This window comes from Empidonax traillii, unplaced genomic scaffold, assembly GCF_003031625.1.
Source record: "Empidonax traillii isolate 1590-97213 ecotype Southwest subspecies unplaced genomic scaffold, ASM303162v1 scaffold10:size5872457, whole genome shotgun sequence".
In the NCBI taxonomy this organism is placed as follows: domain Eukaryota; kingdom Metazoa; phylum Chordata; class Aves; order Passeriformes; family Tyrannidae; genus Empidonax; species Empidonax traillii.
Genome location: NW_020955203.1, coordinates 236,423 through 263,652, shown reverse-complemented (window position 1 = coordinate 263,652; position 27,230 = coordinate 236,423). Strand labels below are relative to the sequence as shown.

General features: G+C 47.6%; 1 protein-coding gene across 3 annotated transcripts; it reads right to left on the bottom strand.

Moving 5' to 3' along the window:
- Positions 1-1,147: 1,147 nt before the first annotated feature.
- Positions 1,148-14,920, bottom strand: LOC114058131 (aquaporin-7-like). 3 transcript variants are annotated; one of them, XM_027885167.1, is made up of 7 exons: positions 14,702-14,920; positions 10,802-10,927; positions 7,044-7,170; positions 4,503-4,640; positions 3,738-3,856; positions 2,273-2,490; positions 1,148-1,408 (listed from the first exon to the last, which is right to left on the bottom strand). In XM_027885167.1, the coding sequence occupies exons 1-7, from the start codon at positions 14,717-14,719 to the stop codon at positions 1,249-1,251; spliced, it is 906 nt and encodes a 301-aa protein (XP_027740968.1). In that variant the 5' UTR covers positions 14,720-14,920; the 3' UTR covers positions 1,148-1,248. The 3 variants fall into 3 exon arrangements, with proteins under 3 accessions (XP_027740968.1, XP_027740977.1, XP_027740987.1); XM_027885176.1 differs by having other exon boundaries at positions 10,802-10,924; XM_027885186.1 differs by lacking the exon at positions 4,503-4,640.
- Positions 14,921-27,230: the final 12,310 nt, after the last annotated feature.

The window sequence follows — 27,230 nt, the reverse complement described above, 5'->3', positions numbered from 1 at the left end:
TGCATTGCCTGGCAGCCACCCTCTGCCACCCTCAAAAGGCAAAAAATCTCTTTTGCGTTCTCAAGCTGATGTGTGTCTTGGCACAGGTGAGGATCTGCTGTAGCTGCTCTGCTAATATAAAGTCAGCTCTCATGAGGAAGCACCTACCCCAACCCCACCCCATGCCACAGGAGTCCATTATTTATCCTTTTAATAGGGAGATGGGAATAATCATTAAAGCCAGTAAATGTAATTTTTTGGAATTCTGTGCAGTGATGATGTTCTGTCCCTTCCTACTCTTGGAGATTTCTTTGTCATTTATTCATGGCACCCCGCCCTGGGACTGCAGTTATGTACTTGACATACATACCATATGCGCTTAAGCACTTTCTAGAAAAGTTAAGACTGTGGTCACCCCCCTGGGAACGGACAGCTTCTGATGGTGTTTTAATCCAATGAGATCTCAAACTTGTAAGGCTGGTGCAGGCCCACTTCCTCATTCAGATGGAGGTAGCAGAATTCCTGCAACAGCAGGGCAACCTCTGCTCATATTTCTCATGCATTCAGAGTGGAAAAAGAATGTGTTTGGGGTGGGGGGGATGTTGTTTGAGTTTTTGGGGATACTGTCACAGAAGTTACCTGAATACTGTCATATGGTGGTAGTTGGTGATAGTTCAAGTCTAGCCTGTCAGTAACACACATGGTTCTGTGATGCCAGCGTGTTCCAGCAGAGCTGTGGCAGGATTCAGGAGACCCTGTGATTTAGTTTAGTAATTTTTTGATGCTTCCTGAATGTTCAGATTAAAAAAAAAAAAAAAAAGTTCTTGTTTCTATTTTAGATTGTCCTTGCTCTTCTCTTTTCTGTGCTCTGCCAAACTATCCTTAAGTAGGGTGGTATCTGCCTCTTACCAAGGAATATTCCAGACCAAATTTCTATATTAATAAACATAATCACATTTTTTCTGCCATTGTTGACTCCGGTATTTTGATATGTATGAATATATAGGTATGTGGAGTCTTGCAGCTCTGCTTTGCTTTTCTTCAAAATGTGATGATTGCATTTGGGTTTGGGTTTTTTGGCAGATTTTTAAACAGAGATTAAATCATTTCTTCAGGTTACAGTCAGGTCCAACCCTACCCAGGTCTGCCCATTATCTCAGAGACCAAGTTTGTCTGGTTAAGCAGAGTGGGTTTACTGAAGACTAGTCCCTCATCTGCATGTTGGACAAACAGTGTGCTCCTCCTATGTGTCATCGAAGCACGTGGCTGTCACAGCTTGGAAGTCTCCACACCTCTCTCTTCTTTCCTATTTTCAATTTCCTCATCAGGTTTGTTGTGAATGTCAATGAAGAGTTTGTAGGTCAAAGCACCAGTAAGACTTCCCAGAATTGGAGCTGTGACTGGGACCCACCACCAGTGATGTCCAGCCCTAAAAAGAAACACAGAAAAGGCAGCTGGTGAGCCAGGCTGGAACTCCTTACCCTGGCACCTCATTGTGCAGCAGGAGTGAGCTGAGTCTGCTGGGAGTGAGCTATGTGAGCAGAGGTGCCTGTCCCACTTTGTGTACTGGGCTTAGACAAATTTGCTCTCCACCACCTGATTGCTGGAGGGAAGGTCATTTTCCCCATCAGCATGAAAACGTAGCTCCACACTGTCTGCAGTTTTCTTGTTATCCAAAAGAAACAGTCTACATGATCTTGAGGAGTGTGACTTAGACACAGGCACCCACATTTTCCCTCCCCTTTTCCAATAACATCTGCACCTCCTCTACCAACCTCTCAAATACATTTTCAGGGAATTTAAGGAAAACGGGCATCCGGCACAGGAGACTCCGGTAATAACCACACCATAGGAGAAGCCATGGCATGGCATCGTCCTACTGGATAGGGGAAGGCAGGGTTTCATCTCCAGATTCAGACATCTAAATTTAGGAGAGCTATTCAGCAATCCAGCTGTAAGTACCTGCTTTCAGGTGAGTAGAATGTGTTCTGGCTCTCTGGTCAGTGCAATAACCAGCCAGATCTCCAGTGAATGGGTCACCAATGTGGTGCCCAAACTGAGGTATCAGAGTGTCAAGGTGAATGCCATGGAGGACAATTAATGTACCCCAAATTTGGTGTACAGAATAGAGTGCCCAGGGCTCCTCTAGGCACAGCCCTAGCTCTCTGAGAATGGAGAACACACTCTGCAGTGACACCATCACTTGGCCCAAAGAAAAAGGCCTCAAGACCATTTTGTCTTGGGCCTTCCTCCTCGCAAGTTGGGCAGTGTAAAAGCAGAACAGATCACTTACGTGAAGACTTCTGTTCCCCAGCCAGCAATTGCAGCGAAGATCCTGGGGGGCAGGTCCCGGGAGGGGTTTATGGCATAACCTGTGTTCATCCCCATTCCCAGGCCGATGCCCAGGACCAGGATACCACAGATCAGGGGCTGAGTGCCTTTCAGGGCTGCGTTGTTTTTGTCATCGTGGATGACATGAACGCCCAGGACCAGCATAACTGTCGCCATAAACTGCAGGAGCAGAAAAAGGAGAACAGGTCACGAGAGAGAATGGGGAAGGTGGAAGGATTCTGCTCAGCAGAGGAGAAGAGGCTTCCCAGAATCAGAGGAGGTAAGATTCATGGTCTGATTAAGGCAGGGAGGACCCAAATGTTACTCCTGCCTCACAGGTGGACTGAAGACAATTCTAGACTCATTTCTCAACAAATCATTTCTCACCTCATTGCCAAAAGTGCTCTAAGACTGATACAAACTTCTCAGTAACAAACTCTCCCTCTTGACCTCTCAGGTCAGGGAAAAGGGCTGTTTTAAGTACATTTTGTCTAACAGAAGCAGAACTTTAGCAAACGGCTAACAAGACAAATCTGATTCTCTCTGGAGGGAGTGATGTTTTTACTATGGCCTGTTGCTTTAGCCCTTCCTGCAGATAGCAGATTCTCATCTGAGAAACTGAATGTCCCATCAGTAACAGTACGTAGCTGGCATTTGTAGATGTCCAGTGCCCAGTACATCAAGAACCACAGTTTATATAGAGGTGATGACTCCTGTCTCCTTCAGCTTCGGGAAATGCAGCTGGAGAGCCTTGGTCTGCTTGCAGAAATGCCAACAAAACCAGAAACACTTCAGCTCTCAGCAATGTACTGTCACTGTCATTTGCTTTCTTGGGCAGCAAGAATACTGCCTGCTGCACAGGAGGCTGAGTGATCAGCTCCCCACCTGTAGCTCTTCCCACTCTCATCACCTCCCTCATCATGGCAAGGCAGGAGTTTTGTTAGCTCAGGAACAAAATCACTAGTTCCTAAGATATTTACTAAAAGTGAATCTTCCCTCTCCAGTATCTGTGCTTCACACATCCCTTTCCTATTGCTGGGCATCTGGACATTGTGCTGTGTGCTGGGAATCAATTGTACACAGTCCCAATTGGAATATTCAAACTGTAGAGTTTCAATCCAGGCTGTGCTCATGTGAAGACAATCCCAGGCTCTCTTTGCTGGGCAGGAGCAGCCAGCACAGCTGCCTGGGTGTAGAATCCGAAAAAGGCAAGAACAATTGAGGGAACTGCCCAGAACCCAAAGGAGATGGTTGCTGATACAGGTCAGCTTCTCATTTCCCATTGCTTGTGCTGCACGAAGGGGAAGTGACCAGAGGTCACTTGGACCAAGCTGCAGAGCCTCCTGCAGGCATTACCCTGAGGGTACCCTGAAGCAGACCTGTTACCTCCCACCTTCTCCTAGCACACCACCGCCGTTCCCACTGACCTCTGTAAAGAAGGCCCCCAGCAAGGATACGTTGGGAGCAGGGTAAGTGGAGAAGATCAGTGCAGTGGCAGTTGGTCCTGTGACTGTGAAGTTCCCCTTGGTGTAGTCGTACAGAGCATCTAGGAGAAGTGAGAGTTAGGGAACTTAGCACAGAGTTCATCCCACAAGTCGCATTCACATGTGCACCCATTGCAGCCAGCACAGACGCCAAGGAGAAGAGAGGCAATGGAAGATGTTGCCCACAGACTTTGGTCTGCAATTTCTTCCTTATGCCCCCTATCCCTGCTCCAGCAGCCTGGATGCACCGGAGGCCTCCAACCCTGAGACTGAGACATGCTGGAAACAACGGCTGGCAGGTCCTCTGCTCACAGCTCAAAACCCCTGGTGTCTGTGACCCTGTTCTCCACAGACCATCAGAGTCCCCCAGAGCTCCGGCTGTACCTGATACACAGTAGTTCATGTAACTCAAGCCCCTGCAGACCTGGAAACAAAATGGTGACAAAATGCAACTACTGCACTTCAGTTGAGGACAGGTTTTGAAATTGGGAATGCCCTGAGCAAAAGGAGCTATGTTGTCCAGGAACTGCATATCCTTCCCAGAAGTATCTGGGACCTGCTCTGACTGTGAGCTATAAAGTGTGTCTCACAAGCCTTGCCCTCCTCACCCAGAAATCTTGCTGGGGACTCTAAAAGGAGATATTTTTTACAATGTGAGTTGAGTAAGGGATAACTACAGCAACCCTGTGATAAAAGACACAACAGTACCATAGTAGAGGCCAAAGACAGTGGCTGCTGCCAAAAAGGAGCCCAGGAACTGGCCGATCAGGTAAGCTGTGAGCCTTTTCCAGTTCAGATTTCCTAAAATGCACTCCGTGATGGTGATGGCAGCATTCAGGTGACCTCCTGCAAAATCACAGAAAAAGAGAGTGACCTCAGCCCTGATGTAGCTGGTTAAGAGCATGTGACTGGGCAGATGCCCCATTCCTAGAAACATTCAAGGCCAGGTTGGACAGGGTTCAGAGCAACCTGCTCTGGTTGAATATGTCCCTGCTCACTGCTGGGCGGTTGGACTACACGACCTTTAAAGGCCTCTTCCAACCTAAAGCATTCCATGGTTCTATGCCCCACGATGGTTACCCAGACCTTGTTGCAGAACACCAAGACTCTCTCAGAGCAAGGTCTTACTCCTGCACAGACACAAAACTGACCTGTTCTCCCTGCTCAGCTAAATCGTGCAGGTCAAAGACCTACTAGCTTTAATCTTCTAAAACTTCTGTAGACCACAGGCTGTCTCCAGAGCATGGATCACCTTACGAGTCAGAGATACCTTTCTTGACGTGGCATGAGTTTCTCTGTGACTTTCTCAGTGGGCTTCTCTTTATTGAGCTTAAAAAGAGCCTAGACTTAGCCACTCTTTAAATGGCTTCAGGTAGCTGAGGCAAATCTTATCCCAAACAATTGCAAGGCCTTCTGGACACATCAGATAGACAAGAAGGGCCCTGTCCAGGCAAAGCTGAGTACCCTAGCTGATGGGAGCTGTGGGCCCTTAGCATACCTGGCAGGCAAGGCATGAGGTACTAGGGAAACTGCAAAATCAGCCACTGATGGCCCATATCTTTGTGACTGCATGGCAAATCCTACACAGGGCTGTTGTCAGGGACTCAGGTGAGCTCTTGGACATCGCTGCATTGAGAAGGGGTTGCCAGGATGTTCAACCATGGCCGGATCATAGTTGCTCCCACTAGTTTGAAGCAGACGCTGTCCTTCCCTTGCAGAGTTTGTAACCTTGGACTGTATTTCCTGATATCTTTCAGTATGCAGCTTTCATACAGTGCTAGGCCATTTTTCCCTGCTTTGATGGGACACTTTCTGTGGAGGAGCTTCATATCACAATGGTGCTTTTGGAGAAGGACTACATGGATCCAGGTTTGGTGCCGTTGGTGTGTTCTCCAGGCCCCATGTCCCCATGAGTCTAAAGGAAATATTTGTTTTTCTTACCCAGTAGGTATAAACTTTAGGGGTCAGTAAATGTTCTAACCTTAATGGCCATCTCCTACTCCAAACTCCAGAAGGGGTAAGATGCAGACACCCATCGTCTCATTAAAGTGTAGGACAGAGTGAAGTAAAAGTGCATGTATTGCCTTGCTATAGTCCAACAACCACAACTGAAACTGGGGGTAGATCCCTTTTTCTTTGATCCTCTGCTCCTTTGCGGGTATGACCAACCATTTCAGAGATCACAAGAAGCATCTTGTGACACACTGAAGCCAAACTACTATGACAGGAATCCCTGAAGTTTGCTCCATAACCAGACTGTTGCTGGCTGAGCTGAGATCCCTTCTCTCTGCCCTCTGCCCTCAGCAGAGCAGCTTCTTCTCAAAAGTCACTTGGGACTGGTGGGACCTACTTTCCTCAGCCCACTTTGCCCAGGATGTTTCTACCAGCTCCAAAATGTCAAGGAAACCAAGACCTGACTGCTCGCATGGAAAATTTTTCCAAGAAAGCCCTAGGCTTGGACCTCACCCTGCTCCAACAGTTCAAGAGAAAAGAGTTGCTTTAATTTTCTGCCCATTAGAGCCATTAATCTTGTCTCTTGGTGCAAATCAGTGCAGAAATAGCACAAGGCAAAGGTAACGCTCTGTCATGTGAGGGATGGCACTCAACGGCCCTGAAACACCACCTCCCAAGTTCGTGTGGGGCATGTGGGCATGGATGTGGATGGTTAGGAGGACATTTGCATACCATTCCTTGTTGCGACATCAGCAGTAAGCTCTCCTTTGCAATGAATTATTTACTTCCCCACGGGCTGTATCAGCAGCATGTTTTGGGAGCTCCCTGTCTCCTTAGGCCATGATGGCATATCCCAACTGCCTAATGGGAGAACTGCTGAAACTTGGCTCTGCAGCAGGAGGGGAAGGCAGAACCTCTGCCACCCTCCCCATCCCACTTGCCCCATCACAGCTCAGAACACAAGTTTGGGGGCAGCTGTAGTTGTGCTGTGCCTGCCTTGTCCCTTGTTTCCCCTGACAGTGCCACGCCACCGCAATTCCTTGGCCTGGCCTCTGACTGCCCCTCCTCCCAGACTTGTCTGTATTGTCCAGCTCACAAAGCTGACCCTGGTCATGGTCACCAACCAGACCTGCTCTGCTCTTCTTGCTTGGGTACCCTAGGACTGCCCTTTTTGGGGTGAGGGCACTGCTCCACTGTGCCATACTATCAGCCCCTCCACAGCCCACTGGTGCTGTTCCCAATGCATGTGGCCTTTAGGGGACATGGATATGTCACATGCTCAGGTGTCCTGCTCACCAGATATTCCTCCAGCTGCATGGATTCCCAAAGTAACACCAATGCCAAATGCCATATTGATGCTCAGATACTGACCAGTGTTTCCTTTTCCTAATACCACTTGTGCCACAGAGGACAAGCCAAAAACCTGTGGAAGAAGAAAGAGAGAAAGGAGTGTTAAAAGTATTTAAGAAAAATATTTAAAAGTTGCTGTGGTAGACTGGTCTTCTTTGCTACTTCTTCTGCAGTACTAATAAACTCCCTAAGACAGGAAGTCTCTAAGGTGCCGTGGTCAGAAGACAAAGAACAAGCCTCCCCTGCAAAAACTGAAGTGATACCCGGGATACTTCTCATTGGTGCCCATCAAACCAAACCAGGCACTCTTGTTCTGCTTGAGTGTGGGGAGACAAAACCCAGACACCCACACCGAGAGCTGGGGCTCATTGAGGATCATTCACACAGCCACAGCAGAGGTGTCTGGGCCTGGAACCAGGGACATGAGGCAGGGGAGCATCACCATGAACCACTCAGGGGCAATGTGCAAGATGGATGGAAGGAGGGTGAGCAGATTCCTATTGTCTTTCTTTTCCTAGTGTGCAATTTCCTGACTAAAAATGTAGTTTGGGCAGCATACAGCTATTTGCCAAATTCGACTATAATTTTGGTAACATTCCAGCAAAAGACAAGAGAGGAAATTCTGGTTTGACTTTCCCATCCAACACATAAGACTTTCGGTTTGAAAACAGCTGAAGTTTCAGTATTTTTTTAATGACTAAAGGAGAAACAGTGAAAAAATTAAAAGTAAACACTCTCCAGCAGGAAAAGACATATTCAAGAAATTGCTCTGTCCTGAAAATAAGTTTTATGTCAGTTTTTAAATATGGTAACAGATTGGAAAAATCAGTTCTTTGAACGCTCTCACACTGAAATCTGGAAAAGGACGAGGCTTCTTGTGAGGTTTCGGCCTCACAAACCACTTAGGGTTTGGAAAGTGTATCCTGCTCCTTGGGCTGCACTGATGTTTAAGCAGGATGACATGTCTTTCAAAAACAAGGAAGTCAATATGTTCTCCAGCATCTAAACTTCTACTCTGGCTTGTATTGTTTTTCTGATCCTTTCTGGCTGCTCTGCCTGTATCCACATTTTATCTCATGCATCTGCTTCCCCTCGATGCTTTCAGACATCGCCCAAATCCCCTGCTCCCCGGGGATGCTGTTTTATCTCTCAGATACACAGACCACGCCCTGTGCTTTGCACAGAGCTGCAGCCTGCACAGCGTGAGCTCTTCTCAGATTGCCTTAGCAAAAAACCCCAAAAGCAGTTTATGATGTCCAGCAGCATCTGCAAAGCATGTGCATATTCATCTCTGAATTTTCCAGAGCTAAGATCCAAGGGAAGACAAATGCATAAGGCACAGGTTTTGCAGGAGAGCACACAGGTGCAGAGAGAAGGTTACGAGGCAGGAGATATAACTATGCATGAACAGCATTATCCTGAAAAAAAACACAAGCCAGGCCACAGAATCTATTTTCCAGCACAGATCCAAACCTCTCTTCTCTTCCTGTATCCTCGCAGTCCCAAAATACTTTCTTTTTTTTAACTTCTTCCCTAGCCCTTGCGCTTTTTAGTCCTACTGCCTGGTTCCTCCTTTATCGACATTGCCAGTCTATCAAAGTGAGAGGCCCTGGAGGTGAGTGCTGTTGTCCAAATAACAGCCATCCAGGCATCCTGGAGGTGCATCCAGCACATTCCCATTTGCACTGAGGGCCAAGATGCTCCTGAAGAGCTGGGTGCTGGATGATGCTCGCCATCAGCCCTTGATGGGAGTCCACATCCACTTTAACTCTATTCCCTCACGTGGATCAGTGAGGGAAGAGCCAGTGTGAGCTGCAGGCCACACAATCTGCCTTGGACTGTCAGAGTGCAGAGAGAAGTCTCTACCTCATGCTGCTTCCCAGAGACAGCTATGGCAGGACAACCCTGAATTGTTCTTTTTCACTTGGTAACTTCTACCACCAAATAACAAAGGGAATAGCAAGCAGTTTGCTTTTGGAAAATGATTTGCTAAGCTGTTTCTGAGGTCTCACAGGTGCCTGTGCTCTGACTTACTATGGGTACAACACTACCTAGGAGTGAACTTCAAGGAGGTGGATGTGCAATATGGTGTGATAAAAAGCAACCACCCTCTGCATGGGTGTTGCTCCTTTAAATGAGCACTTTTGTTTGTACAGACAGCTCTATCAAAAGGTTCCTATGCTTATACAAATCTTATCTTCCTCCTGCGCAGATCTCCAAGTGCACGTTATTGGGGTTATGCTCAGCCTTTGCATGCCAGCCTCTGTCCAGTCCAAAGCATCTCAGCCCAGGCTAAGTCCAGGTGTAGTAACTTGGCACAAACAGACACTGGTCTTTTTGAGAGGAGGATCTCATTGCACTGTGTTGGTCCAACACTCACAGTCTCTGATCCCCCTGGATACTTCACCCCCACCAGAGATCAATTCTGACTGTAAAGCCTGCCTTACCCTTTCCCCAAACATTCAGAAGCAGCCCAGGAGCTCAAGCCCACTTGGCTTTTTCTTTGTGAAACAGATCCCTCAGGCAAGGGGGGAGTTTATGAATGATTTGCATAAGCACTACTCAATTGGCAGCAAGAAAACCAAAAGTGAAATCCTGGCATACTTCACACCCGGTAATTACATTTCCTAATGGTGGGCTGTTCCTCTGGAAGGTCCATTACCCTGGCAACACCAAAAGAGGAAGTTGGATGAACTCTGCATTCATTTCACAGCTGCTGTCTGTGACAGTGGAGTCAGGGTCTGCCCCCCAGACCTGTTTAGGACCCACCAACCACACCATTACCCCTGGCACAGCAGGAAGAAAAGCCTCAATTCACTGTATGGGATCTTTCAGGGTGTTTGACACAAGTGTTGTGTTAGCTCATCTGACTAGACACTGCTCTTTGATTTCATTCCCAAACTCTTCCTCAGTTTTCTCCTAGGAGAGAACTGAAACAATGACATGTCCAGAGAAGGGCAGTGAAGCTGGGGAAGGGTCTGGAGCACAAATCTGATGAGGGATGTCTGAGGGAGATGGGGGTGTTCAGCTGGGAGAAAAGGAGGTTCAAAAACCTTATTACTCTTTATAACTACCTGAAAGGATAGTGTAGCCAAATGGGGGTCAGTCTCTTTCTTCCAGGTAACAATGACAGAAGAGGAAACAGCCTAAAGTTGTACCAGGGGAGATTTAGATTGGATATTAGGAAAAATTTCTTCACCAACCGGGTTGCAAAACATTGTAACAGGCCGGCCAGGGAAGTGGTGGAGGTATAAATATTAAATATATATTATAATATATCTGTATCATATATGGAAATTATAATATATATAACACCCTGGAAGTATTTAAAAGATGTGTAGATGTGGCACTCAGGGACATGGTTTAGTGGTGGGATTGGCAGTGCTGGGTTAATGGTTGAACTCTTAAAGGTCTTTCCCAACCTAAATGGTTCTGTGATACTGTGGTTCTATCCCACCTGCTTCACTGTCTCCCAGCACTCACCTCCCACTCCCTGCATTACTTTTTAGCTCCAGAAGGTTTTTGGCAGATAGTCTACCTGATGAAAAATTGCCATCCCACCGCAGCGGAGGGGTGAGCCATAACAGCCACTGAGCAACCCTGAGGATGTGGTAGGAAACCACTGACCTTACAAATTGCTGTTTTAAAGGGTTGCACACACACACACACATACACACGCATGTCTGGACCCATCTCCTCCTTACCATGAGGATGAATGTTCCCAGTGCTTCTGCCAGCAGCTCCTTCATGATGCTGCTACGAAGTGTGAGCACCTTCTGAATCTTCTCAAACATTGTCCGCTCCGACCTCGGGATGTAGACACGGTGCCGCTGTTGTGAAAACACACTTCATTACACTGAGCCAAGTTACCCTTTGAAACTTGGCACCCTCTCTTCACCCCCAGACACCTTCATTCATTTGGTTAACGATGAACAAGCCAATAAAGCAGCAGCTAGCTTCAAAGTCTGCCCCCACACACGTGCCATCCTTTAGAAGCTATATCATATGGATGCAATATTTCTATTACTGAGACATTACAGACCCTGTGTGTCTGCCCAGGAACAGCCTATCCTCAGAACAGTGGAGCTGTAAGTAGCCTTGTTATGCTCTTAAGGCTGTCTTTCTCTGTAAACTTTTCCACTGGAACTGAATGAGAACTTTTTCTCTGCTCTGCATTGTAACCCACTCACTGGTGGTTTGGTGCCATTTTTTTTAAAACAGATGGGATTAGGACCATTTTCCCATGCAGGACTATTTGAATGCCCATTCTGCACGAGGGTGCTCTGCCTGGAGCCTGTGTGCGCTGCTGTCCTCAGCTGGGAAGAGCATAATGCATTGCTTCAGATTGAATATGTGCTCTTGTTGAATGCACCTGTGTCTGCAGTGACATCTCACTAGCGGAGAGTCGTGCCACCAGCCACCCTGTCTGTCTTCTTGTGTGGGCCAAGGAGAAACCCAGCTCAGAAATGGTCTCCAGAAACCTTCAGTCTCATCCAGCTGCCAGAGCAGAACCATTGCTGTCCTGATTCCTCCTCCATCTCCTGATTCCCTCTGCTTATCTCCCTCCTTACCAGGTGCTCTTACCTCTCCACGGTGAAAACATTTCAATGCCTTTGTTTAATCATGGAAAAACTTACATCCACTGAACACTCGAGACCTTTCCCTGTGAGCCTTATCTGGTTCTTTGCTGGTTTTCTTTGCCTTCCTCTCAGCCTGCTGCAGCTTCTCAGCGTGGCTCTGCAGAGGACAGCTCTGCAGAGGTTACCAGCAGCTGCCCCACTGGGGACATGGTGCTCTGCTTGTGCTGCCCATGGTTGTTGCTTCCCTTTGCTCTACTGCGTGGGCAAAAGTTGATGAGCTTTCTTTCACCCACAGGACCCTCAGCAGCTGTATGGAAGAACCTGTGAAGCTGATTCTCCTCTGCTCCATAGATGATTGTCTATCTTCTGGCAGGGAGAGTTTTATGCAATGGGGTAATCCCTCCTCCAGCAACAGATTAGCCTTTGACCCCCAGTGAATGTCTGGATAAATATGCAGTAAATTACTAGTCTGTCTCTGACACTAAGGATCATCTAATTATGACAGATGGTGATCGTGTTGCTTGCAAGAGTGTTCCTACTGCATATTTCTAGGTGGGAAGGTTTTCTTCCTAAGAGTCTGTGAGCTGTGCTGTGGCACAGAACAAGCACTAGATAAATCTTTCTAGGTCACTTCATTCTCTGCCATGCAATTGTTTATTGGTGGAGCACAGACGTGGGCCCTGGAGCACGAGGTTGGGGTAGTGACAAGAGCATCAAGTTTGTTTTGCATATGGTAGTTTCCAGATGACTTTACATGTCACCTGAGATCTGCAAGTATTGGAGGTCTCACAGCCTTTCTCGGGTGGACAAGGTGTGAATGGGTCAGTATCACCTGCAACTGGATCTACAACTTTGTTTTTCACTCCTGGATCTCAAGGAGCCTTCCAAGTGGATTCTTTCCCTGTGGACTATGAATCTACTGTGTCGCTGATAGGCTTTGTCTCCTGCATTCAGGCTTTAACTATAGGCATCCCCATATTCTGATTTGGGCTGAAAAATGGACAGGTAGCTCCTGGGAACACTGGGTTCCCATGGACTTGCAGTCTTCTCAGGAAAAAAAGGCAGTCTCTGTTCACAATAGAAATCTTTGGTTTGGTGATAATATTTGTAGTGTGATTCCCAGCATTATCACTTACTTCCCTAAAATTTCACCATGCTTCTAGGAAACCATCATGAATCACTAGATATGTGTCTTGCTGCTGCCTGTCCTTTTGTTCAGGTCATTCCACAAGATGGCACTGAGACATTAATTTCTCCCTTAAAAGTGTTCAGAAGGGTTCCTCTGTTGGCTACTGAAAATGTGAGACCTGTTTAATTTTGGGGTTCCTCCATGTATTTTTAGACATTGAAGTGACAGACGTGTTCAACGAGAGTAACAATAACAAAACCAACACCTTTCCATAGATCATGTAGGTCAGAGCACCTCTGATCTGACAGCACACAAACCCAAAGTCTATGAGCCTGCACCTGACACCTGCCACTTTACAGTCAGCAGGGAAAAACAGGCAGCTCCAACGGGCAGTTCTTCCCCACCTAAAATAAGCATCTGAGGCCAGACCTATAAGTCACACTAGATATTGACACATTCCCTCCAGTGTCTGCACAGGGACATGGAGTGATGGACTCCAAAGTGCACACCCACGTGGAGGTACCTACCCCCAGGTGAGCTGGACTGTCCCTCTCCCTGCATCCAGATGTAGTGATCTTGAGCAAGTGCAAACCATGTGAGTCAGCCAAGGGCTGGATTGCAAATATCTGCTGGTTGCCCAATGGTACCTGCTAGTACTTGCTTGGTTTCACTTACCCGCAGGGCTGATGGGGATCTCTGGGGTCACTAAATGCAGTCCCTGCTGACATAGACAGTCACATCACATCGACCCTTCGGTGACCAGGCAAGGCTCCATTTTAGGGGTAGATGCTTTTTGCCCAGCTCCCCCTGTTGGACCCCGTCACCAGAACTTGCTGGTCTGGAGATTAGACACTTTCCTCTAATTTTAGGCCAAATTCTCAAAGGTGTTTGTCCATGTGCCAGCATTACCCCATCACAGTCATGAGGTAATTTATTTCTTGCAGGTGCTATCCTTAAAAGTGTTCCTATAAGGTTTGTTAGAGGAGCATTAGCTGTTTGTGCTTAGCCCCACAGTGCCTCCTGATGTTTACCTTGATTTCCTCACAGGTTGAAACTTCACTCAGCATTGGCCTTACAATGATTTTACCACGTTTCCCCCTGCCCATTAGGCAGCCACCTGCTAAACCAAACCCATTTTCTTCCATAAGGCAGGTGTGCTTTCAGCAGTAGTAATAAAGGTCTCAGTTTGGAGAGGAAGGTTTTGGCACAGTCAAGGCCCACTAAGTGTGCTGGTGTCGATACCCATGGTACTAAAGAACTGGGGGAATAACGCCCCTGGATCCTGCTCTAGCAGCCCCAGGAAGGATGACAACCCAGGAACTCCAAGGCATTCTGCAGGGAATAACTTCTCTGGCTCAGTTTGACAGTGCACATGCTCCTCTGCACCTAGGAGCTCATTTATCTCTTAACTGGGCTAATCAGCACGTGGAACATTGCCACTGCAGATGCTGCAGCCCTGCTGGTGGAACTTTTTCTCCCTAGAGGCCAAGAGGAGCATGAGCAGAGAGCACAGCAGAGGATGAGAACAGCTTGTTCCTCAATCAGATCAACTGAATATGGTACTGAGATATCTCCAGTGCCCTTCAGGAAGCAAGACCCAGTCAGAGAGATCATTACAGCGCTGGTATGACCTTAGCTGTCCAGTACAGACCCCAGCTGACATACCCTAGAGTACCTGCTCCCTATGGTCTCATATTTAACACTCGTGGTCATTTTTTACCGATGGCAGGCACCAAGCAAGTTGCAGACGCCCCTGATATTTGTCTCCCAGCAGATGGCTTTGCTCTCTGTACTGTTATCCTGCTCTCCATTCCCAGGATACCACTTTTCACAGCATTTCAGCTCCCCCCACACACCACTGTCCCTTGCCCTGAAGCTGACCAAGGATTCGTCACCTGCTCGTACTCAGCCATGATACCAGGCTGGCTCTTATCGTGCTGGACGGAAGTGGGAGGCGAAGGGACAAACAGAAGGAGGTTCACTGGTGGGATCCTGCTTCAGGCACAGTGCTGCCCTGCCCCAGGCTGCTACAGCTTACTCAAACTGAGGTAATCCGTGAGGGGATAGAGTCAGCAGGAGCAGAGTTAGTCAGGGAGAGCAAGGGCTCTGCACGAACGGGTTGCCGGGGTGACACTGTCCCCATTGTTGGGCAACAGAGTGGAACCCTCCCGGCTAGGAGAGGGGCCCTCCACTCCATGTTGGGCCACACTCTACTCCTGCCCTTGTTTGACTTCTAGACAGAACAAGGTCATTTTTGTAGGAAGCAACACATGATGGGTTTTGAGGCACCCTGCTAGCTTTGATCTGTGAAAAGCCCTAAAAAATGTCCCCTGTCTGCAGATATTTAACAGGGAGTGAAATGGAAGCATAGGGGTAGCTCAGGTCATAGAATCATAGAATGTTAAGGATTGGAAGGGACCTTAAAGGTCATCTAATCCCAACCCCCCTAGCTATGGGCAGAGACACCCCCCACTAGAACAGGTTCCTCAAGGCCTTATCCAGCCTGGCCTGGAACACTGGCAGAACTGGGGCATCCAGGATCTCCCTGGGCAACCCATTCCACTATATTACCACTATCATAGTAAAGTATTTTTTTTAAACTAAATTTCCCCTTTTTCAGTTTGTACCCGTACTCCTTGTCCTGTCAGTACAGTTCCTGACAAAAGGCTCCCTCACCAGCTTTCCTGTAGGCCCCTTCAGATACTGGAAGGTTTCTATGAGGTCTCCACACAACCTTCTCCAGGCTGAACAGTCCCAACTTTCTCAGCCTTTCTTCACAGGGGAGGTGCTCCACTCCTCTTATCAAATGGACTTGTTCTAACAGTTCCTTATCCTTTTTAGTTTAGGCCACCAGAACTGTGTGCAGTAAAGGTCCAACAAGGTACCCATGGGGTTTCCCACAAGGTCCTGCCAGCTCCTCATTTGCCATCATCCCTCATTTCCATGGGCATCTTTTTCTCCTGGCCTGCTCAGGGCCATGCTCCCACCATAGCCCTAGGTGTGGGAACAACTTCCTACCTGTCCTAGGACCTCACCATGGGAATCTCCAGAGCCTGACGGAGAGCAGCAGACCCTGTGGGTGCAAATGCTGTCACTGAGCTTTGAGCTGCCTGCTCAGGCCTGCTTTCAATCCACAGATAAAGTGAAAGCTGGGGAAACCACAGGGCTCACAGGACATCACCACCCAGCAGATAAGAGGAGACAGGCTTTCTCCTAAAGGAGCACAAACACTCAAACTCTGAAAGGAGGGATTAAAGGGGAAAGGCTGCAGGCTGAGGGAGGACATACCGGATCAAGGGAATGAGGTCTTGAAGTTGCAGAGAGTGGTGTAGCCAGCACACTGATATGAGCATTACCCTGCCTCTGGCTGTACAACAGAGACAGCACAGCGTGGCTCTGTCCCACCCTCAGGATGCAAGGAGTTTGGTCTTACAGACGGTGCTACACACAAACCCCTTGTACTTCACACTGTCTCCTCTGCCTCATCCCCTCCAGGCACTGCAGACCAGGATGGTCTGCAGCACCAGAAAGGCACGAGCTTGTGCTGACAGTCACAAAGAGTAAAACCAGAGCAGGGCCTGATGACAGGCTCACGGCAGGCTCACAACCCTGCCTGCTCCCTCTGCTGCTGAGCAAGCAGAGCAAGGCTGAACCAGTAGTACTTCACACAGTCCTGCACAGCCACCAGGTGTTTAAAGGTGTACTGCATCCATACGCTCCACTCAGATAAACTACACTTTTAAGCCCTTCAAGAGATGATGGTAAACCCATGGGCACACCATAGAATCACAGCATCATAGAATTTGGGGGGGTTGAAGAGACCTTAATGATCATCCTGTTTCAACCCCCCTGCCATGGGCAGGGACACCTTCTACTAGACCAGGTTGCTCAAGGTCTCATCCAACCTGGCTTTGAACACTTCCAGAGATGGGGTATCCACAGCTTCTCTGGGCAACCTGTGCCAGTGCCTCACCACTCCCACAGAATTTCTTCTATTATCTAATCCAAACCTGCCCTCATTCAGTTCAAAGCCATTCCACTTGTCCTATCAGGCCCTATAGGCCCTGGTAAAAAATCCATCTGTGGTGCAGACGTTTTGTGGGGTGACGAACCAGCTGGTGACTCTAATTGTTGCACATATGTATAACCAGAGAATTACCCACCCCCAGCTCTCAGCCCCACAGCCATGTTCTCCCATATCACACCTGCCATGGGGTGTCCAAAGACAGCACAGCTGCTGGCATGACTTGCACCACCAGTGCCTGCCCTGGGATTTGCCTCTCCACAGGGCAGGGAAAGGCCAGGATGGAGGCAGCTGGGATGGTTTCCTCTGCACCAGCCTACCCCAGCCCAGAGGGCCACTGCTGGTCTGGACCTGAAGGCATCCAAAGGGAATCCCCGATAAGCTCCCACTATCACAGTTTGGAGGAGATGCCACAGATTCCTTGGAGGCATGCACACTAATCCTCTTGGACACTGCCCAGCCACTCCTGGAGCTCCAGGGAGCCCACAGGCATTTCAGTAGGGATGAAAGTTTCCTCCAGCATTAGCCAGACCACGTCATTTCTCATGATCCCCCAGCCGTTTTTGCCTCTTGTACTGTTTAGAGACACAGGAAAGAGGGACCAAGTGTGGATCTAGGTGGCTCCCCAATCATTCTCATCCTATCAGTTCCCATGTGTAAAGCCATTGACCCAGAGGAACTCATGGAAGCTGAAAATCCATCCACTGAGATACCCTGAGCAAGAGTCAGTTTTCCTAGCTCATGTAGTTTTCCAGCAGAAGTCCTGCATGGCACAAGTGGCAGCTTCACAAATTGTTCCAAATTAAGCAGAGCACTGACATACAGATTCCCTAAGCACAGTCATTACTGACAGTGCAGATGTCTCTAACCCACAGCAATTATTAAATATTGTCCCTGTCTTTATTGTCTCTTTCTTTGTTTTTAGACAGACACTCAAATTATGCATCCATATCGGCCACTTCCTAGAGAAGAAGTAGCTGTTGCACACCACATTCTGAATTTTACTTCCTATGATCCTCCTTGGGGTCAAATTATCAATTTATAATCTTACGAGAATGGCAGAGGGTCTGTTCCTCACTCCCAGCATGAACCAGTCAGAGCTCTTAGGAAGCACCTCAGGGTGTATTTGCACAGGACCTGATGCAATGGGCCCCTGACTGCAACACAGCCCCCAGGCTCTGCCACAAGACATAAATCACAACAGGTCTGTGAAGCTATGGGGAATGATTTTTGCACCTCAAATCTTCATGCATGTTCCAAACTGCAGCATTAGGCACAGCAAGTACCTGGATGGACCTCTCACCTACAGCATAGAATCTACTGAGTAATGCATGGCTTTGCTGCAACAACTTTGCTCAGAATAAGCTCAAACTGCTTTTCATGCACCACTGTGTGCACTGCACCTCCAGAAGTCCTTAACACAGGATGCTGTGGGCGCTAAAAAGGCGTCTAAAGATGGTTAGACAAATTCATGAAGGTAAAAATCCACCAATGGCTGTTAAACGTGGACACCCCCTATCGCAAGGGGTCCTTGAGCTGTGAATCATTGGGGATTGTAAACTGAGTCTGGGGAAATAAATTTGTTATGTTCCCACACTCTTCTCACATCACACTCATGAATCTCCTTCGTGGGTCCAAACCGTCTCAGTGACCACTGCCTGGCTGACTATGCTGTCCAGTGGAATAGGATGTCCACCACTTCAGTACTTAATTCACAAGAACAGAAGCCTTTTCTAGCTGCTGTTCTTGAGTTGGTCAGTTCTGAGACGGCATGAGGGTACTAAAAATATATTCTGGCTCTACTGTTCACCAGTGTGAGTCCTGAGCACCCATTCCTCCTCCCTGCCCAGTTCCCCATTTCCAGGGGTGACCAAGACACCTGGTTCAGAAAGAGCTTGTGGTCGGCAGAGGAGACATTTGTAACTGCACACAGCATGTTGTGTGATCTTTGCTAAAATACCTGCCCAGGCTGAGTGCTGTAAGTGCCATCAGCTTCTGGGTCATCCTGAGTCGGCCCCCTCCTCATGGCTCTGTGCAGTACAGATGGTGACCTCTCCCAGTCCCAGGACAGCTTCCTCTTCACCGCACGTGAGGCCAGTGGTCAGAGGATCAAATAGGAGCATTCTTCATACACACAGCAGGCAAAGCCAGCACACCAGAGCACTTACTATAATGCCTACAACTGAGGAGCAATTCAATGGCATTTTAGATGCATTAAAAGCTTTAGATGAGGGATATCTATGGCACTGTGGTAGCACCTCCCTTCTCCTTGCCCCCGGGAGCTGGAGGAAGCCACATCATATGCGTCATTTAAAAGCAGACTTGAAGCAAAAGGCACTTGAAAACTCACCATGGGGAACAATCATGATTTGCTTAGGGCAGTAAATAACTGACTTTGTCTTGGTTCATCTCACCCTTGCTGACAGTGTTGTGTGACTGCACTGTGGTGGTGTTTTTCTCACTGCTGGAGCCAAGGGAGCATTGCAAGGCCCCCTACCAGACTCCCTCCTCTGTGCTTCGGGTGAAGCTTGCACCTTCCTCCCTCCTGGTCTGTCTGGTCCCTGATCCACGTGGGAGCTGTAACGTAGTAGGAAAAAGGAGTCTCAGAGGGGGGGGTCTCCCTCCCCTGCAAGTGCTGTGGGGTTTGTCATGTGCCATCCTGGAAGTCTAGAACGCAAACAAAATCCTCTGAACTCATAAGACCTCTTTTAAGCATACCTTGGCAACTACCTTAGAAGCAGCAAAGGGGAAATCTCACAACCAGAAATGGTGTGGGGCAAGGCAAATTTTTTGTAGACCCAGGGTGGTATGGGGGAACAGAGATGCCTGGCTTTGTAACAATCTGCTTGGGCTGCAGCTGGACTCTCAAAGCACGTGTTAGTTCAGGATCTTTGGAATAAGTTCTCATTAGTTGTTATTTCTGTCATACAATTGCCCCATGTTTTTTGGACTCTGACTTGTTTGGAAGCACTGCCAAAATCATCCATCACAAATGCCTTGTACCCATAGGCAACAGCCTGATGGAAGACATCGTGCCCTGATCAACATCTGCATAGAGCAAGATATGATCCAGCAGTGATATAAACATGCTATGTTCTAGGTTGTCAGCACTGAGGAAAAAAACATGTTCATAATTTGCATTTGTTGATTCATGCTTGCTAACAGGATAACAAGATTGATCAACACAGAGACACTGAGATTAGTAAATCATGATCACCTGAAAGTTCTCAACATATTGACCCTAATTTGTAAGCCAAGGTCAAAGTCTTAATTATTCTGTTTACACTTTTATATTAGTTAACTCAATATCCATCTACTTCTTGGAATGAAGGTAGATCCTTTACTAAAAGCAGTCCTGATGCCTGTGGATTTCTTCCTGCCTGCCAATAACCCACAACCGGGAAGAAAACTGCAAATCCTGTGGAATAGTCCTACAGAATCAGCTGATGATTCACTTGGATGACCACAAATATGTAAGGAAAACGGTGCTCCCATGCCCAGTGTCCCACCCAGCCAGCTGCCTGTCTGAAAGGGGTGCATCCCTCACAGGTGCTGTCACCAGGTGCTGCAGCCCTCAACTTTAATCAGAGGTTTCCCTTTCAAGCACTGGCCTGTCCTGCCAGATCAGTCCTGCTCAGCTTTCAGCACATGATAGGATCATAAGCCAAGGCAAACGTAAGCAAAGGATAGAAACAGTGGATAGAGATCTAGAATAGGCAATTACAGATATAACAATGTTATGTTATGCACAAAGGTGCGTGAAATATGTTCAAGAGAAAAAAAAAATCTGCATAGATAAGAGAGTTGCTCACAGTCCAGGATATTATCAGATCTGGAAAAATGTCATGTGAATGAGTCACTGGAGCATCAGCCAATGGCTGTGTGCAGAAAATGCCACAAAATTGGCTGTTGTATTCCCTCTACAGCATTCATACAGTTTCATTTCGTAGTTTCCATAAATGATTGACTAAAATGTGCCATGGGCTGCTCTCTTCCATTATACCTATCTGCCCCACTACCCTGCTCCGCTCCAATCCCTCCTCCCTTTTAGGAAAACATATTTTAATGAAATGTCTTTTTCAGATTGGAGAGGAGAACAAAGGCCCTTTGAAAATATGTTTTGCATATTCCTGCTGCAGCTCCTCTCCAACCAACCTGTCAGCGTGGTTGTGTTATAGCCTGATGACGAGGAGGGACACCAAATGCAACTAGTCCAGCAGGCTTATATGTGCTTCATTCTTCCAGGACCTTCTGTGGAGTACCTTGGCTCCCCAACATTTAGCACTCGCAAAACACAAAAGCTGGAGATCTGCAGATCAAGACTGGAGTTCTCCTGCCAGCAACAGGTCCTGGGGATTACAGAGGACTTGTGAATCAGAGGTGATGCTTTCAGCCCCAGCTTGAAGCCAACAGGCAGACTGCGGAGATCCCACAGCACTGGTGTCACCCATTACAGGTACATCTCGGCTGCATCTGTGCTGCAGGATGCGTCCCTACACTGAGCTCTGCCCTGGGCTGGCCTCAAACAGGCAAGGACCTTCACAGTAGGACAGCTTTTGGCTGAGCTCCCATTTCAACCACCCCAGATGGGAAGGGGTAAAATCAGGGGAATCTGGGAGAAGAAAAAGGGGGAAAGAAGGGACTGTCTGAGGAAAGACTGTGAAGCAGGGGGCCCCTGTGCCCAGACTCACTGTGGTACTGCTTGTGCAGCAGCACTTTGTAAGACAGAGGCCCAGGACCATATGTGGTGGCTCCCAGACCCTCTGCTCTTTGCAGGGAATTGTAGGTCATACCAGGCTGCTTCTGCTTTGAGTCTCACAGCAGGAGGGGTGGGAAGGAGCAAGAGAGAGAGGTGCTCCCATTTTGGATGGTGTAGGTCAGGTGATGCAGCTTTTGCTGCCCCTCAGAGCCCAGACTTGCTCTTTCCACCATTACAGCTTGTATTTGGGAGGGTCCAGGACAGAGCCCACCCCCACACAGGTGCTGGGCACAGACACTACTCCCCACACCTGAGTTCTGCTCTAGGAGAGGCATCAAGGGCAGGTCTGTTTTCCCATGCTGCACACAGCAGCATCTTACAAGGCTGCAGGTACACTCCTCCATCAGCACACAAGATCTTCTGGCCAGTGTTGCAAGGAAGAACAGCTCCTCGCCAAGTTCCTGGCTCCAGGATCCTCTTTGTTATTCCAGAGAGGAGTGTTTGGCATCAGCATGCCTTCACACTCTGTTTATTTACCAGAAAGCTGGTTGGATGGCTTTATAGGACTGTGTGACAGCCAGTTTTCCGTGCAAATGTGGACATAGGGAGTGTAAATGCCAACCTGTCCAGACCTAAGCCTTGTTCCATGGGGATTTGGCTACTCCCTCAGTCACCCTGACCATCCATACCTTACTGTTTGTTAACTAGGACAGATCCCATCTTTTTGGGCTTGTATCCTGTCATGTCAAGTCCCAGCCCAGGACCTTCTTCATGTATGTCAGACATCGACTGGGAACCCAGATCATGTCCAGAGGCAAAGATGGGAGCAAGATTCCTGTATACACGTCGGCTGCAAAGACCACCTTGCTGTTTGTGAGGCAGAACCATTCTGCTGGCACGAGGAAACATGTGAACGAGTTTGGCTGAAAGTGCCTTGGTGTTATTCACACAGAGTTCTTGGGTATTTAGCATTTGAATCTGATCCACATAAAGAAACCACAAAGTAGATGGGTTTACACACCCAAAACAGTGCAGTGAAAAGAGCAAGCGCTCTATGGTTGAGATAGTTTTATCTGCCTGAGTAAAAAATATATCCCTTGTTCTCTCTGCTGCTGTAGAATCACAGAAACATTTAAGTTGGAAAAGACCTCTAAGAGATGGCCAAGTCCAGCCATTAACCCAGCACTGCCGTGCTCACCACTGAACCGTGTCCAAAGTGACACATCTACGCATTTTTTGAACAAGTTCAGAGATGGTGGCTCCACCACTTTCCTGGGTCGTCTGTTCCAATTCCTCACCACCCTCTCCATGAAGAAGTTTATGCTGTCCAATCTAAACCTTCCCTGGTGCAACAAGAGGCCATTTCCTCTCCTCCTGACATGTGTTATCTTGGAGAAGAGACCAACCCCCACATGGCTGAAACCCCCTTTCAGTTAGTTATAGAAAGCAATAAGTTCTCTCCTCAGCTTTCTTTTCTCCAGATTAAACAACCCCAGTTCCTGTAAAGACAATTATCTCTGCCCCACTCACTGTCTTTACCCCAGTAGACTGTAAAGATAGTTGATGGAGAATCCATATCTGGACAAAAGATTTGTCCTCTATCTCCGTATCACCATTTCCAAATCAGCTGCAATAAGCTCTCTGGAACAAGGTCTGACTGTCCTGACACACTTACATAGGTCTGACACAGTCAGGAAGAGCATAGAAATACTGCTGCTACAACCATCTGTGCCAACTTCAATTGCAGCAAGGAAGGGTATGAAGAGATTTTTGCCTCTGTTACAAATGGATGAGCATACATCCCATGAGTTCTGTGTGTTAGCACTCTGGAAGAGCCAAGACATACCACAGGAAACATGTTTTACCAATGCGGCTTTGGATGCTGGAGGAAGACCCCCCGCATGGGTCTCACTCTGCTGGCATGTTATGTCCCCTCATAGTGCTGTTACGTGATTCCATAGGGTGATTACCACCAAGAGTGGTCTCCAGGGTCCAGGTAAGTGCCAGTTCAGTTCTCAGTGAGCCCTGCTCAGATCAGCTTTGGGCAGCTCTGCTGGTTAAAACTTGGTGCTAATAATGCCAAGGTCACAGATTCAATCTCTTGTATGGGCTATTCACTCAATAGTTGGACTCAATGGTCCTTGTGGGTCCCTTCCAAGCCAGAATATCCAGTGATTCTGTTATTTGTGAGTGCAAGAATGTCATGTCTATGTCCAGCTCCAAGCCTCGTGCAGCAGGTGAGCAATGCCGTTTGTCTTGCTTTAAATTTGAACTAGCCTCTGCTTGTGATTAGGAAAGGCAGATCAACCCCACATGCCATGTGGGATTGTCCAGGAAATTATTCCATGCTATGGTCCTGCCTTGCCACCAAGTCCCCATGCTTTAAACCTTGGAGCATGCAGAGACTTGGATGTGCCAGGCCATCCTCTATCTGCCCAGCCCTGTTTAGTGACATAGTGACATGACTCACAAGCTGAAGCAGACCCCATGTTACTCAACTTCTGTCCTGTTTTGTCAGGTCCTCTCCTCCCTATTCACCAGTATTTCCCCTAAATGACCATCACAGCTATGCATGTTTTCAGGCCATTTCTGAGTATCATGAGATGTTCCTGTGTTCGTCAGATTAAACTTCTTGGGATGGGGTGAAATAATTCTTTAGAAGGTGGACCAGAAGACTCATGACTCATGACCTTCACAGGTGGGTGTGAGCTGAGCACCAGAGATGAGCAGCCTCCCCTGGCTGGACAGGGAAGAACCACAGTACAGAGGGTACTGAGGAGAGATTTGGACACCTGCTCCTGAATTCAGTCTGTGAATCTCAGACAAACTTCTTGATGACCAGGTCAGCAGATCATTTTTGAGAATTCTTCTTGCCTATTGGACACACTCTTGTGCATCCTCGAGCTGCCTTCAGGAGCTCTCCAGGGGGGGCTTGCTGATTTTATCAGTCGTGGTGTTGACAGACTCTATCACCAACTACTACATATTATAAGGAACCATCACCACCTGTTGCTGAACGAATCATGGGGAATCAAGGGTTATATCAAGCAGTGAGGTCACCCACACTCCCAGCACCTCCAAATCTGATTTTTGATCTTCCCAGTTCAGAAAATGCCACTATCATTCACTCCTGGTCCCACCTGAAGTAGGCAATGTGTAGCGAGGGGAGGAATTTTCCCACTCTGAGCCATCACTCCTAAAATAACTCAATGCCTGGATGGGCCTGGACAGATTTGTCCGCAGTAGGCTCCATCTGAGTGCTGGGCTGCTATAAGCTGCCATCACGTTCCCAGAGAGCAGCAAATCACCTCCACTCCCTGTTTTCAAAGGTCTTGGTAGCAGGGGACCAAACTATCTCAAAAAGCTTGTGGCTTCAGGGTCAAGGCTGCCCTTGCTGTCTCTTCTTTGAGAGGATCCTTTGAGCAGTAATGAACTCTGTCCTCCTCTGTAGGAGGAAGAGTCTGTGTGGGGTCAGCCACACAGTTTTGCTGTGGAGCAAAACTTCCCCAGAGCTAAAATCCACAATAAACCTCCTCACCTTCTGATGTATCTCCACCAGCTTAAAAGGAGAGCTCTACGTGTGTGTCCGCATGTGCACTCCTGTGAAAAACCAAGGGAGAAACTGACTCAGTGCAATGAGGATTTCAAGCAAAACAATATAATTACATGTATTTTTCTCCCATGAGCAGGATGGGAACTAAACATGTAACATCTGTTGCTTAATGCATTCCTAGATAGCACACAGATACTATGCTGATAAACACCACTTAAGAACCAAGATAGCAAAGAGGGAGAACAGAAGTAATGATTATAGTTACACAGAGAGCAGGTCAGATCTTAGTGTGACTTTAGAACAGCCTGGTTTCCATCCCTCCATTTATCACATTTACCACAGTGTACATAACAGTGAAGCATTTTAATCACATTTTAGAGGCAGTAAAAGCTTCAGAAAGGTGACATTCACTGAAAGGCTGTATGTTGTAAGGCTGTCTCTGGAAACTGCAGAGGGCCACATCACATGCCTTTTAAATCCTGAATTGAAAAAATAAAACTTCTGGAAATCAAATGTTGGTGTGGATCCTGTGCTGGTTGAGGATCTGGATGAGACTAAAATTCACACCTTTTTCAGATCTTTGGCCTTCACCAGAGCACAGCTTGCCATGTGAAAGGCATGAAATAAAGAGGTGACCCCCCACCCTTGCTTCCCACATGCCAGCCTCTTCCAGTGAACCATGACAGTGCCTCCCATGCTGGGCTCGTCCCTTATTCCCAGTTCCAAGAGGTGGCAGCAGCACCCCTGCCTTTGAGAAGCCACCCCTGCGTGGGACTGACATCCTACCCTGCTCTCCTGCTGCTTGTCAGGAGAAGGACTGACACCCTGAGTGTCATGGAATATGGTCCTTGTCTCAGAGACGGTACAACCTCAACGGAACAAACACACAATGGGAAAAAGAATGAAGAGACCCAGGAGTACACAGAAGCTCCTTGCATCCTGGGACAAAAAAATATCCCAGCAGTTCTCAGTATGGCCCTGGAGTGGTGAGGCTTTCACCTGAGCACACAGCAATGATGTGCACGTCATGAGTGACATCACTGATGGTTCCATTACGCTGCTGGGGCGGGTGAGCAGGAGCAACACCAACACAGACATTTATGAGCATAGATCTCACAGATTCACAAGACAGGGTCCAGTGGTACTGGCTTCTTGTTGGCTTCTTGTTGTTCAGGGCCCTCCTCCTGCAGCCACAGGATAGAAAAATGTTTGGAGGTCTGTATCTTTCAAGGCACTGATGTAGCCCAGCCACTGTAATTCTTGAAATTGTACTTGAAAGACGCAAGCTTTGGCATCTAGGGATGCCTCCAGGCTTATCTTGACCTGCACTGGTGTTAGTTTACCTTAACAATTGCTGGTCGTCAAATAACTTCTGTATAACCTGTTCCAGCTTTATCTCTGTATGTATGGTAAAATGACAAGCGCAGGTCATCACTGCATAACAAGAAATAGCCCTTGACGTTAACTGAGATTGGGGAAAGATGTTGTGCAACTTTACCTGGAAACTGCTGAGAGAGAAAGGCATTGTTACAAGGAAAAAAACCCACAAAAATAGCCCCAAACAGACTGCAGGCCTGAGGAGGAACTTTGTTTGGGAGAACTTCTCCCAGTGACAACTCAGGGCACTGATGACTCACAGAGATGGCCTGTCACCTCTCTGCTTGAGGAGACTGGTGCCACCAACTACAAGACTCAGGGACATCAGAAGGTGACGATATCACTGAAGAGGAGGATTAGATACAGTAAGTTTTCTTTTATAACAATTTTAAGAGCATTATTACTAAAGAGGCTTTTCTGTATTAATCTGGATGGGAAGTGTCAGTTTTATTGCAACTGGACTAATAATAAATTTATTGTGTCTTGATTAGGTTAAGATTTTAATAAAAATTTTGGCCTCTGTGTGAATATAATGTGTTCATCTTGGCACATAACAGCATTTTAAGTGTAACATGAGAGAAGCTGTCAGAAACTCAAGACTTGTTGCCAGGTACTAGCACAGCTGAGAAAGCCTATCCAGACAATGACTTCAAAGATACGAGTGAACCACACAAAAATTCATTTCCTCAAAGCTTAACTGCTTGAGGATGCACAGGACAACTGTTACTCTCACAATAGTTGCAGCTATTCAAGGTGCTCCTGCTGGGACTT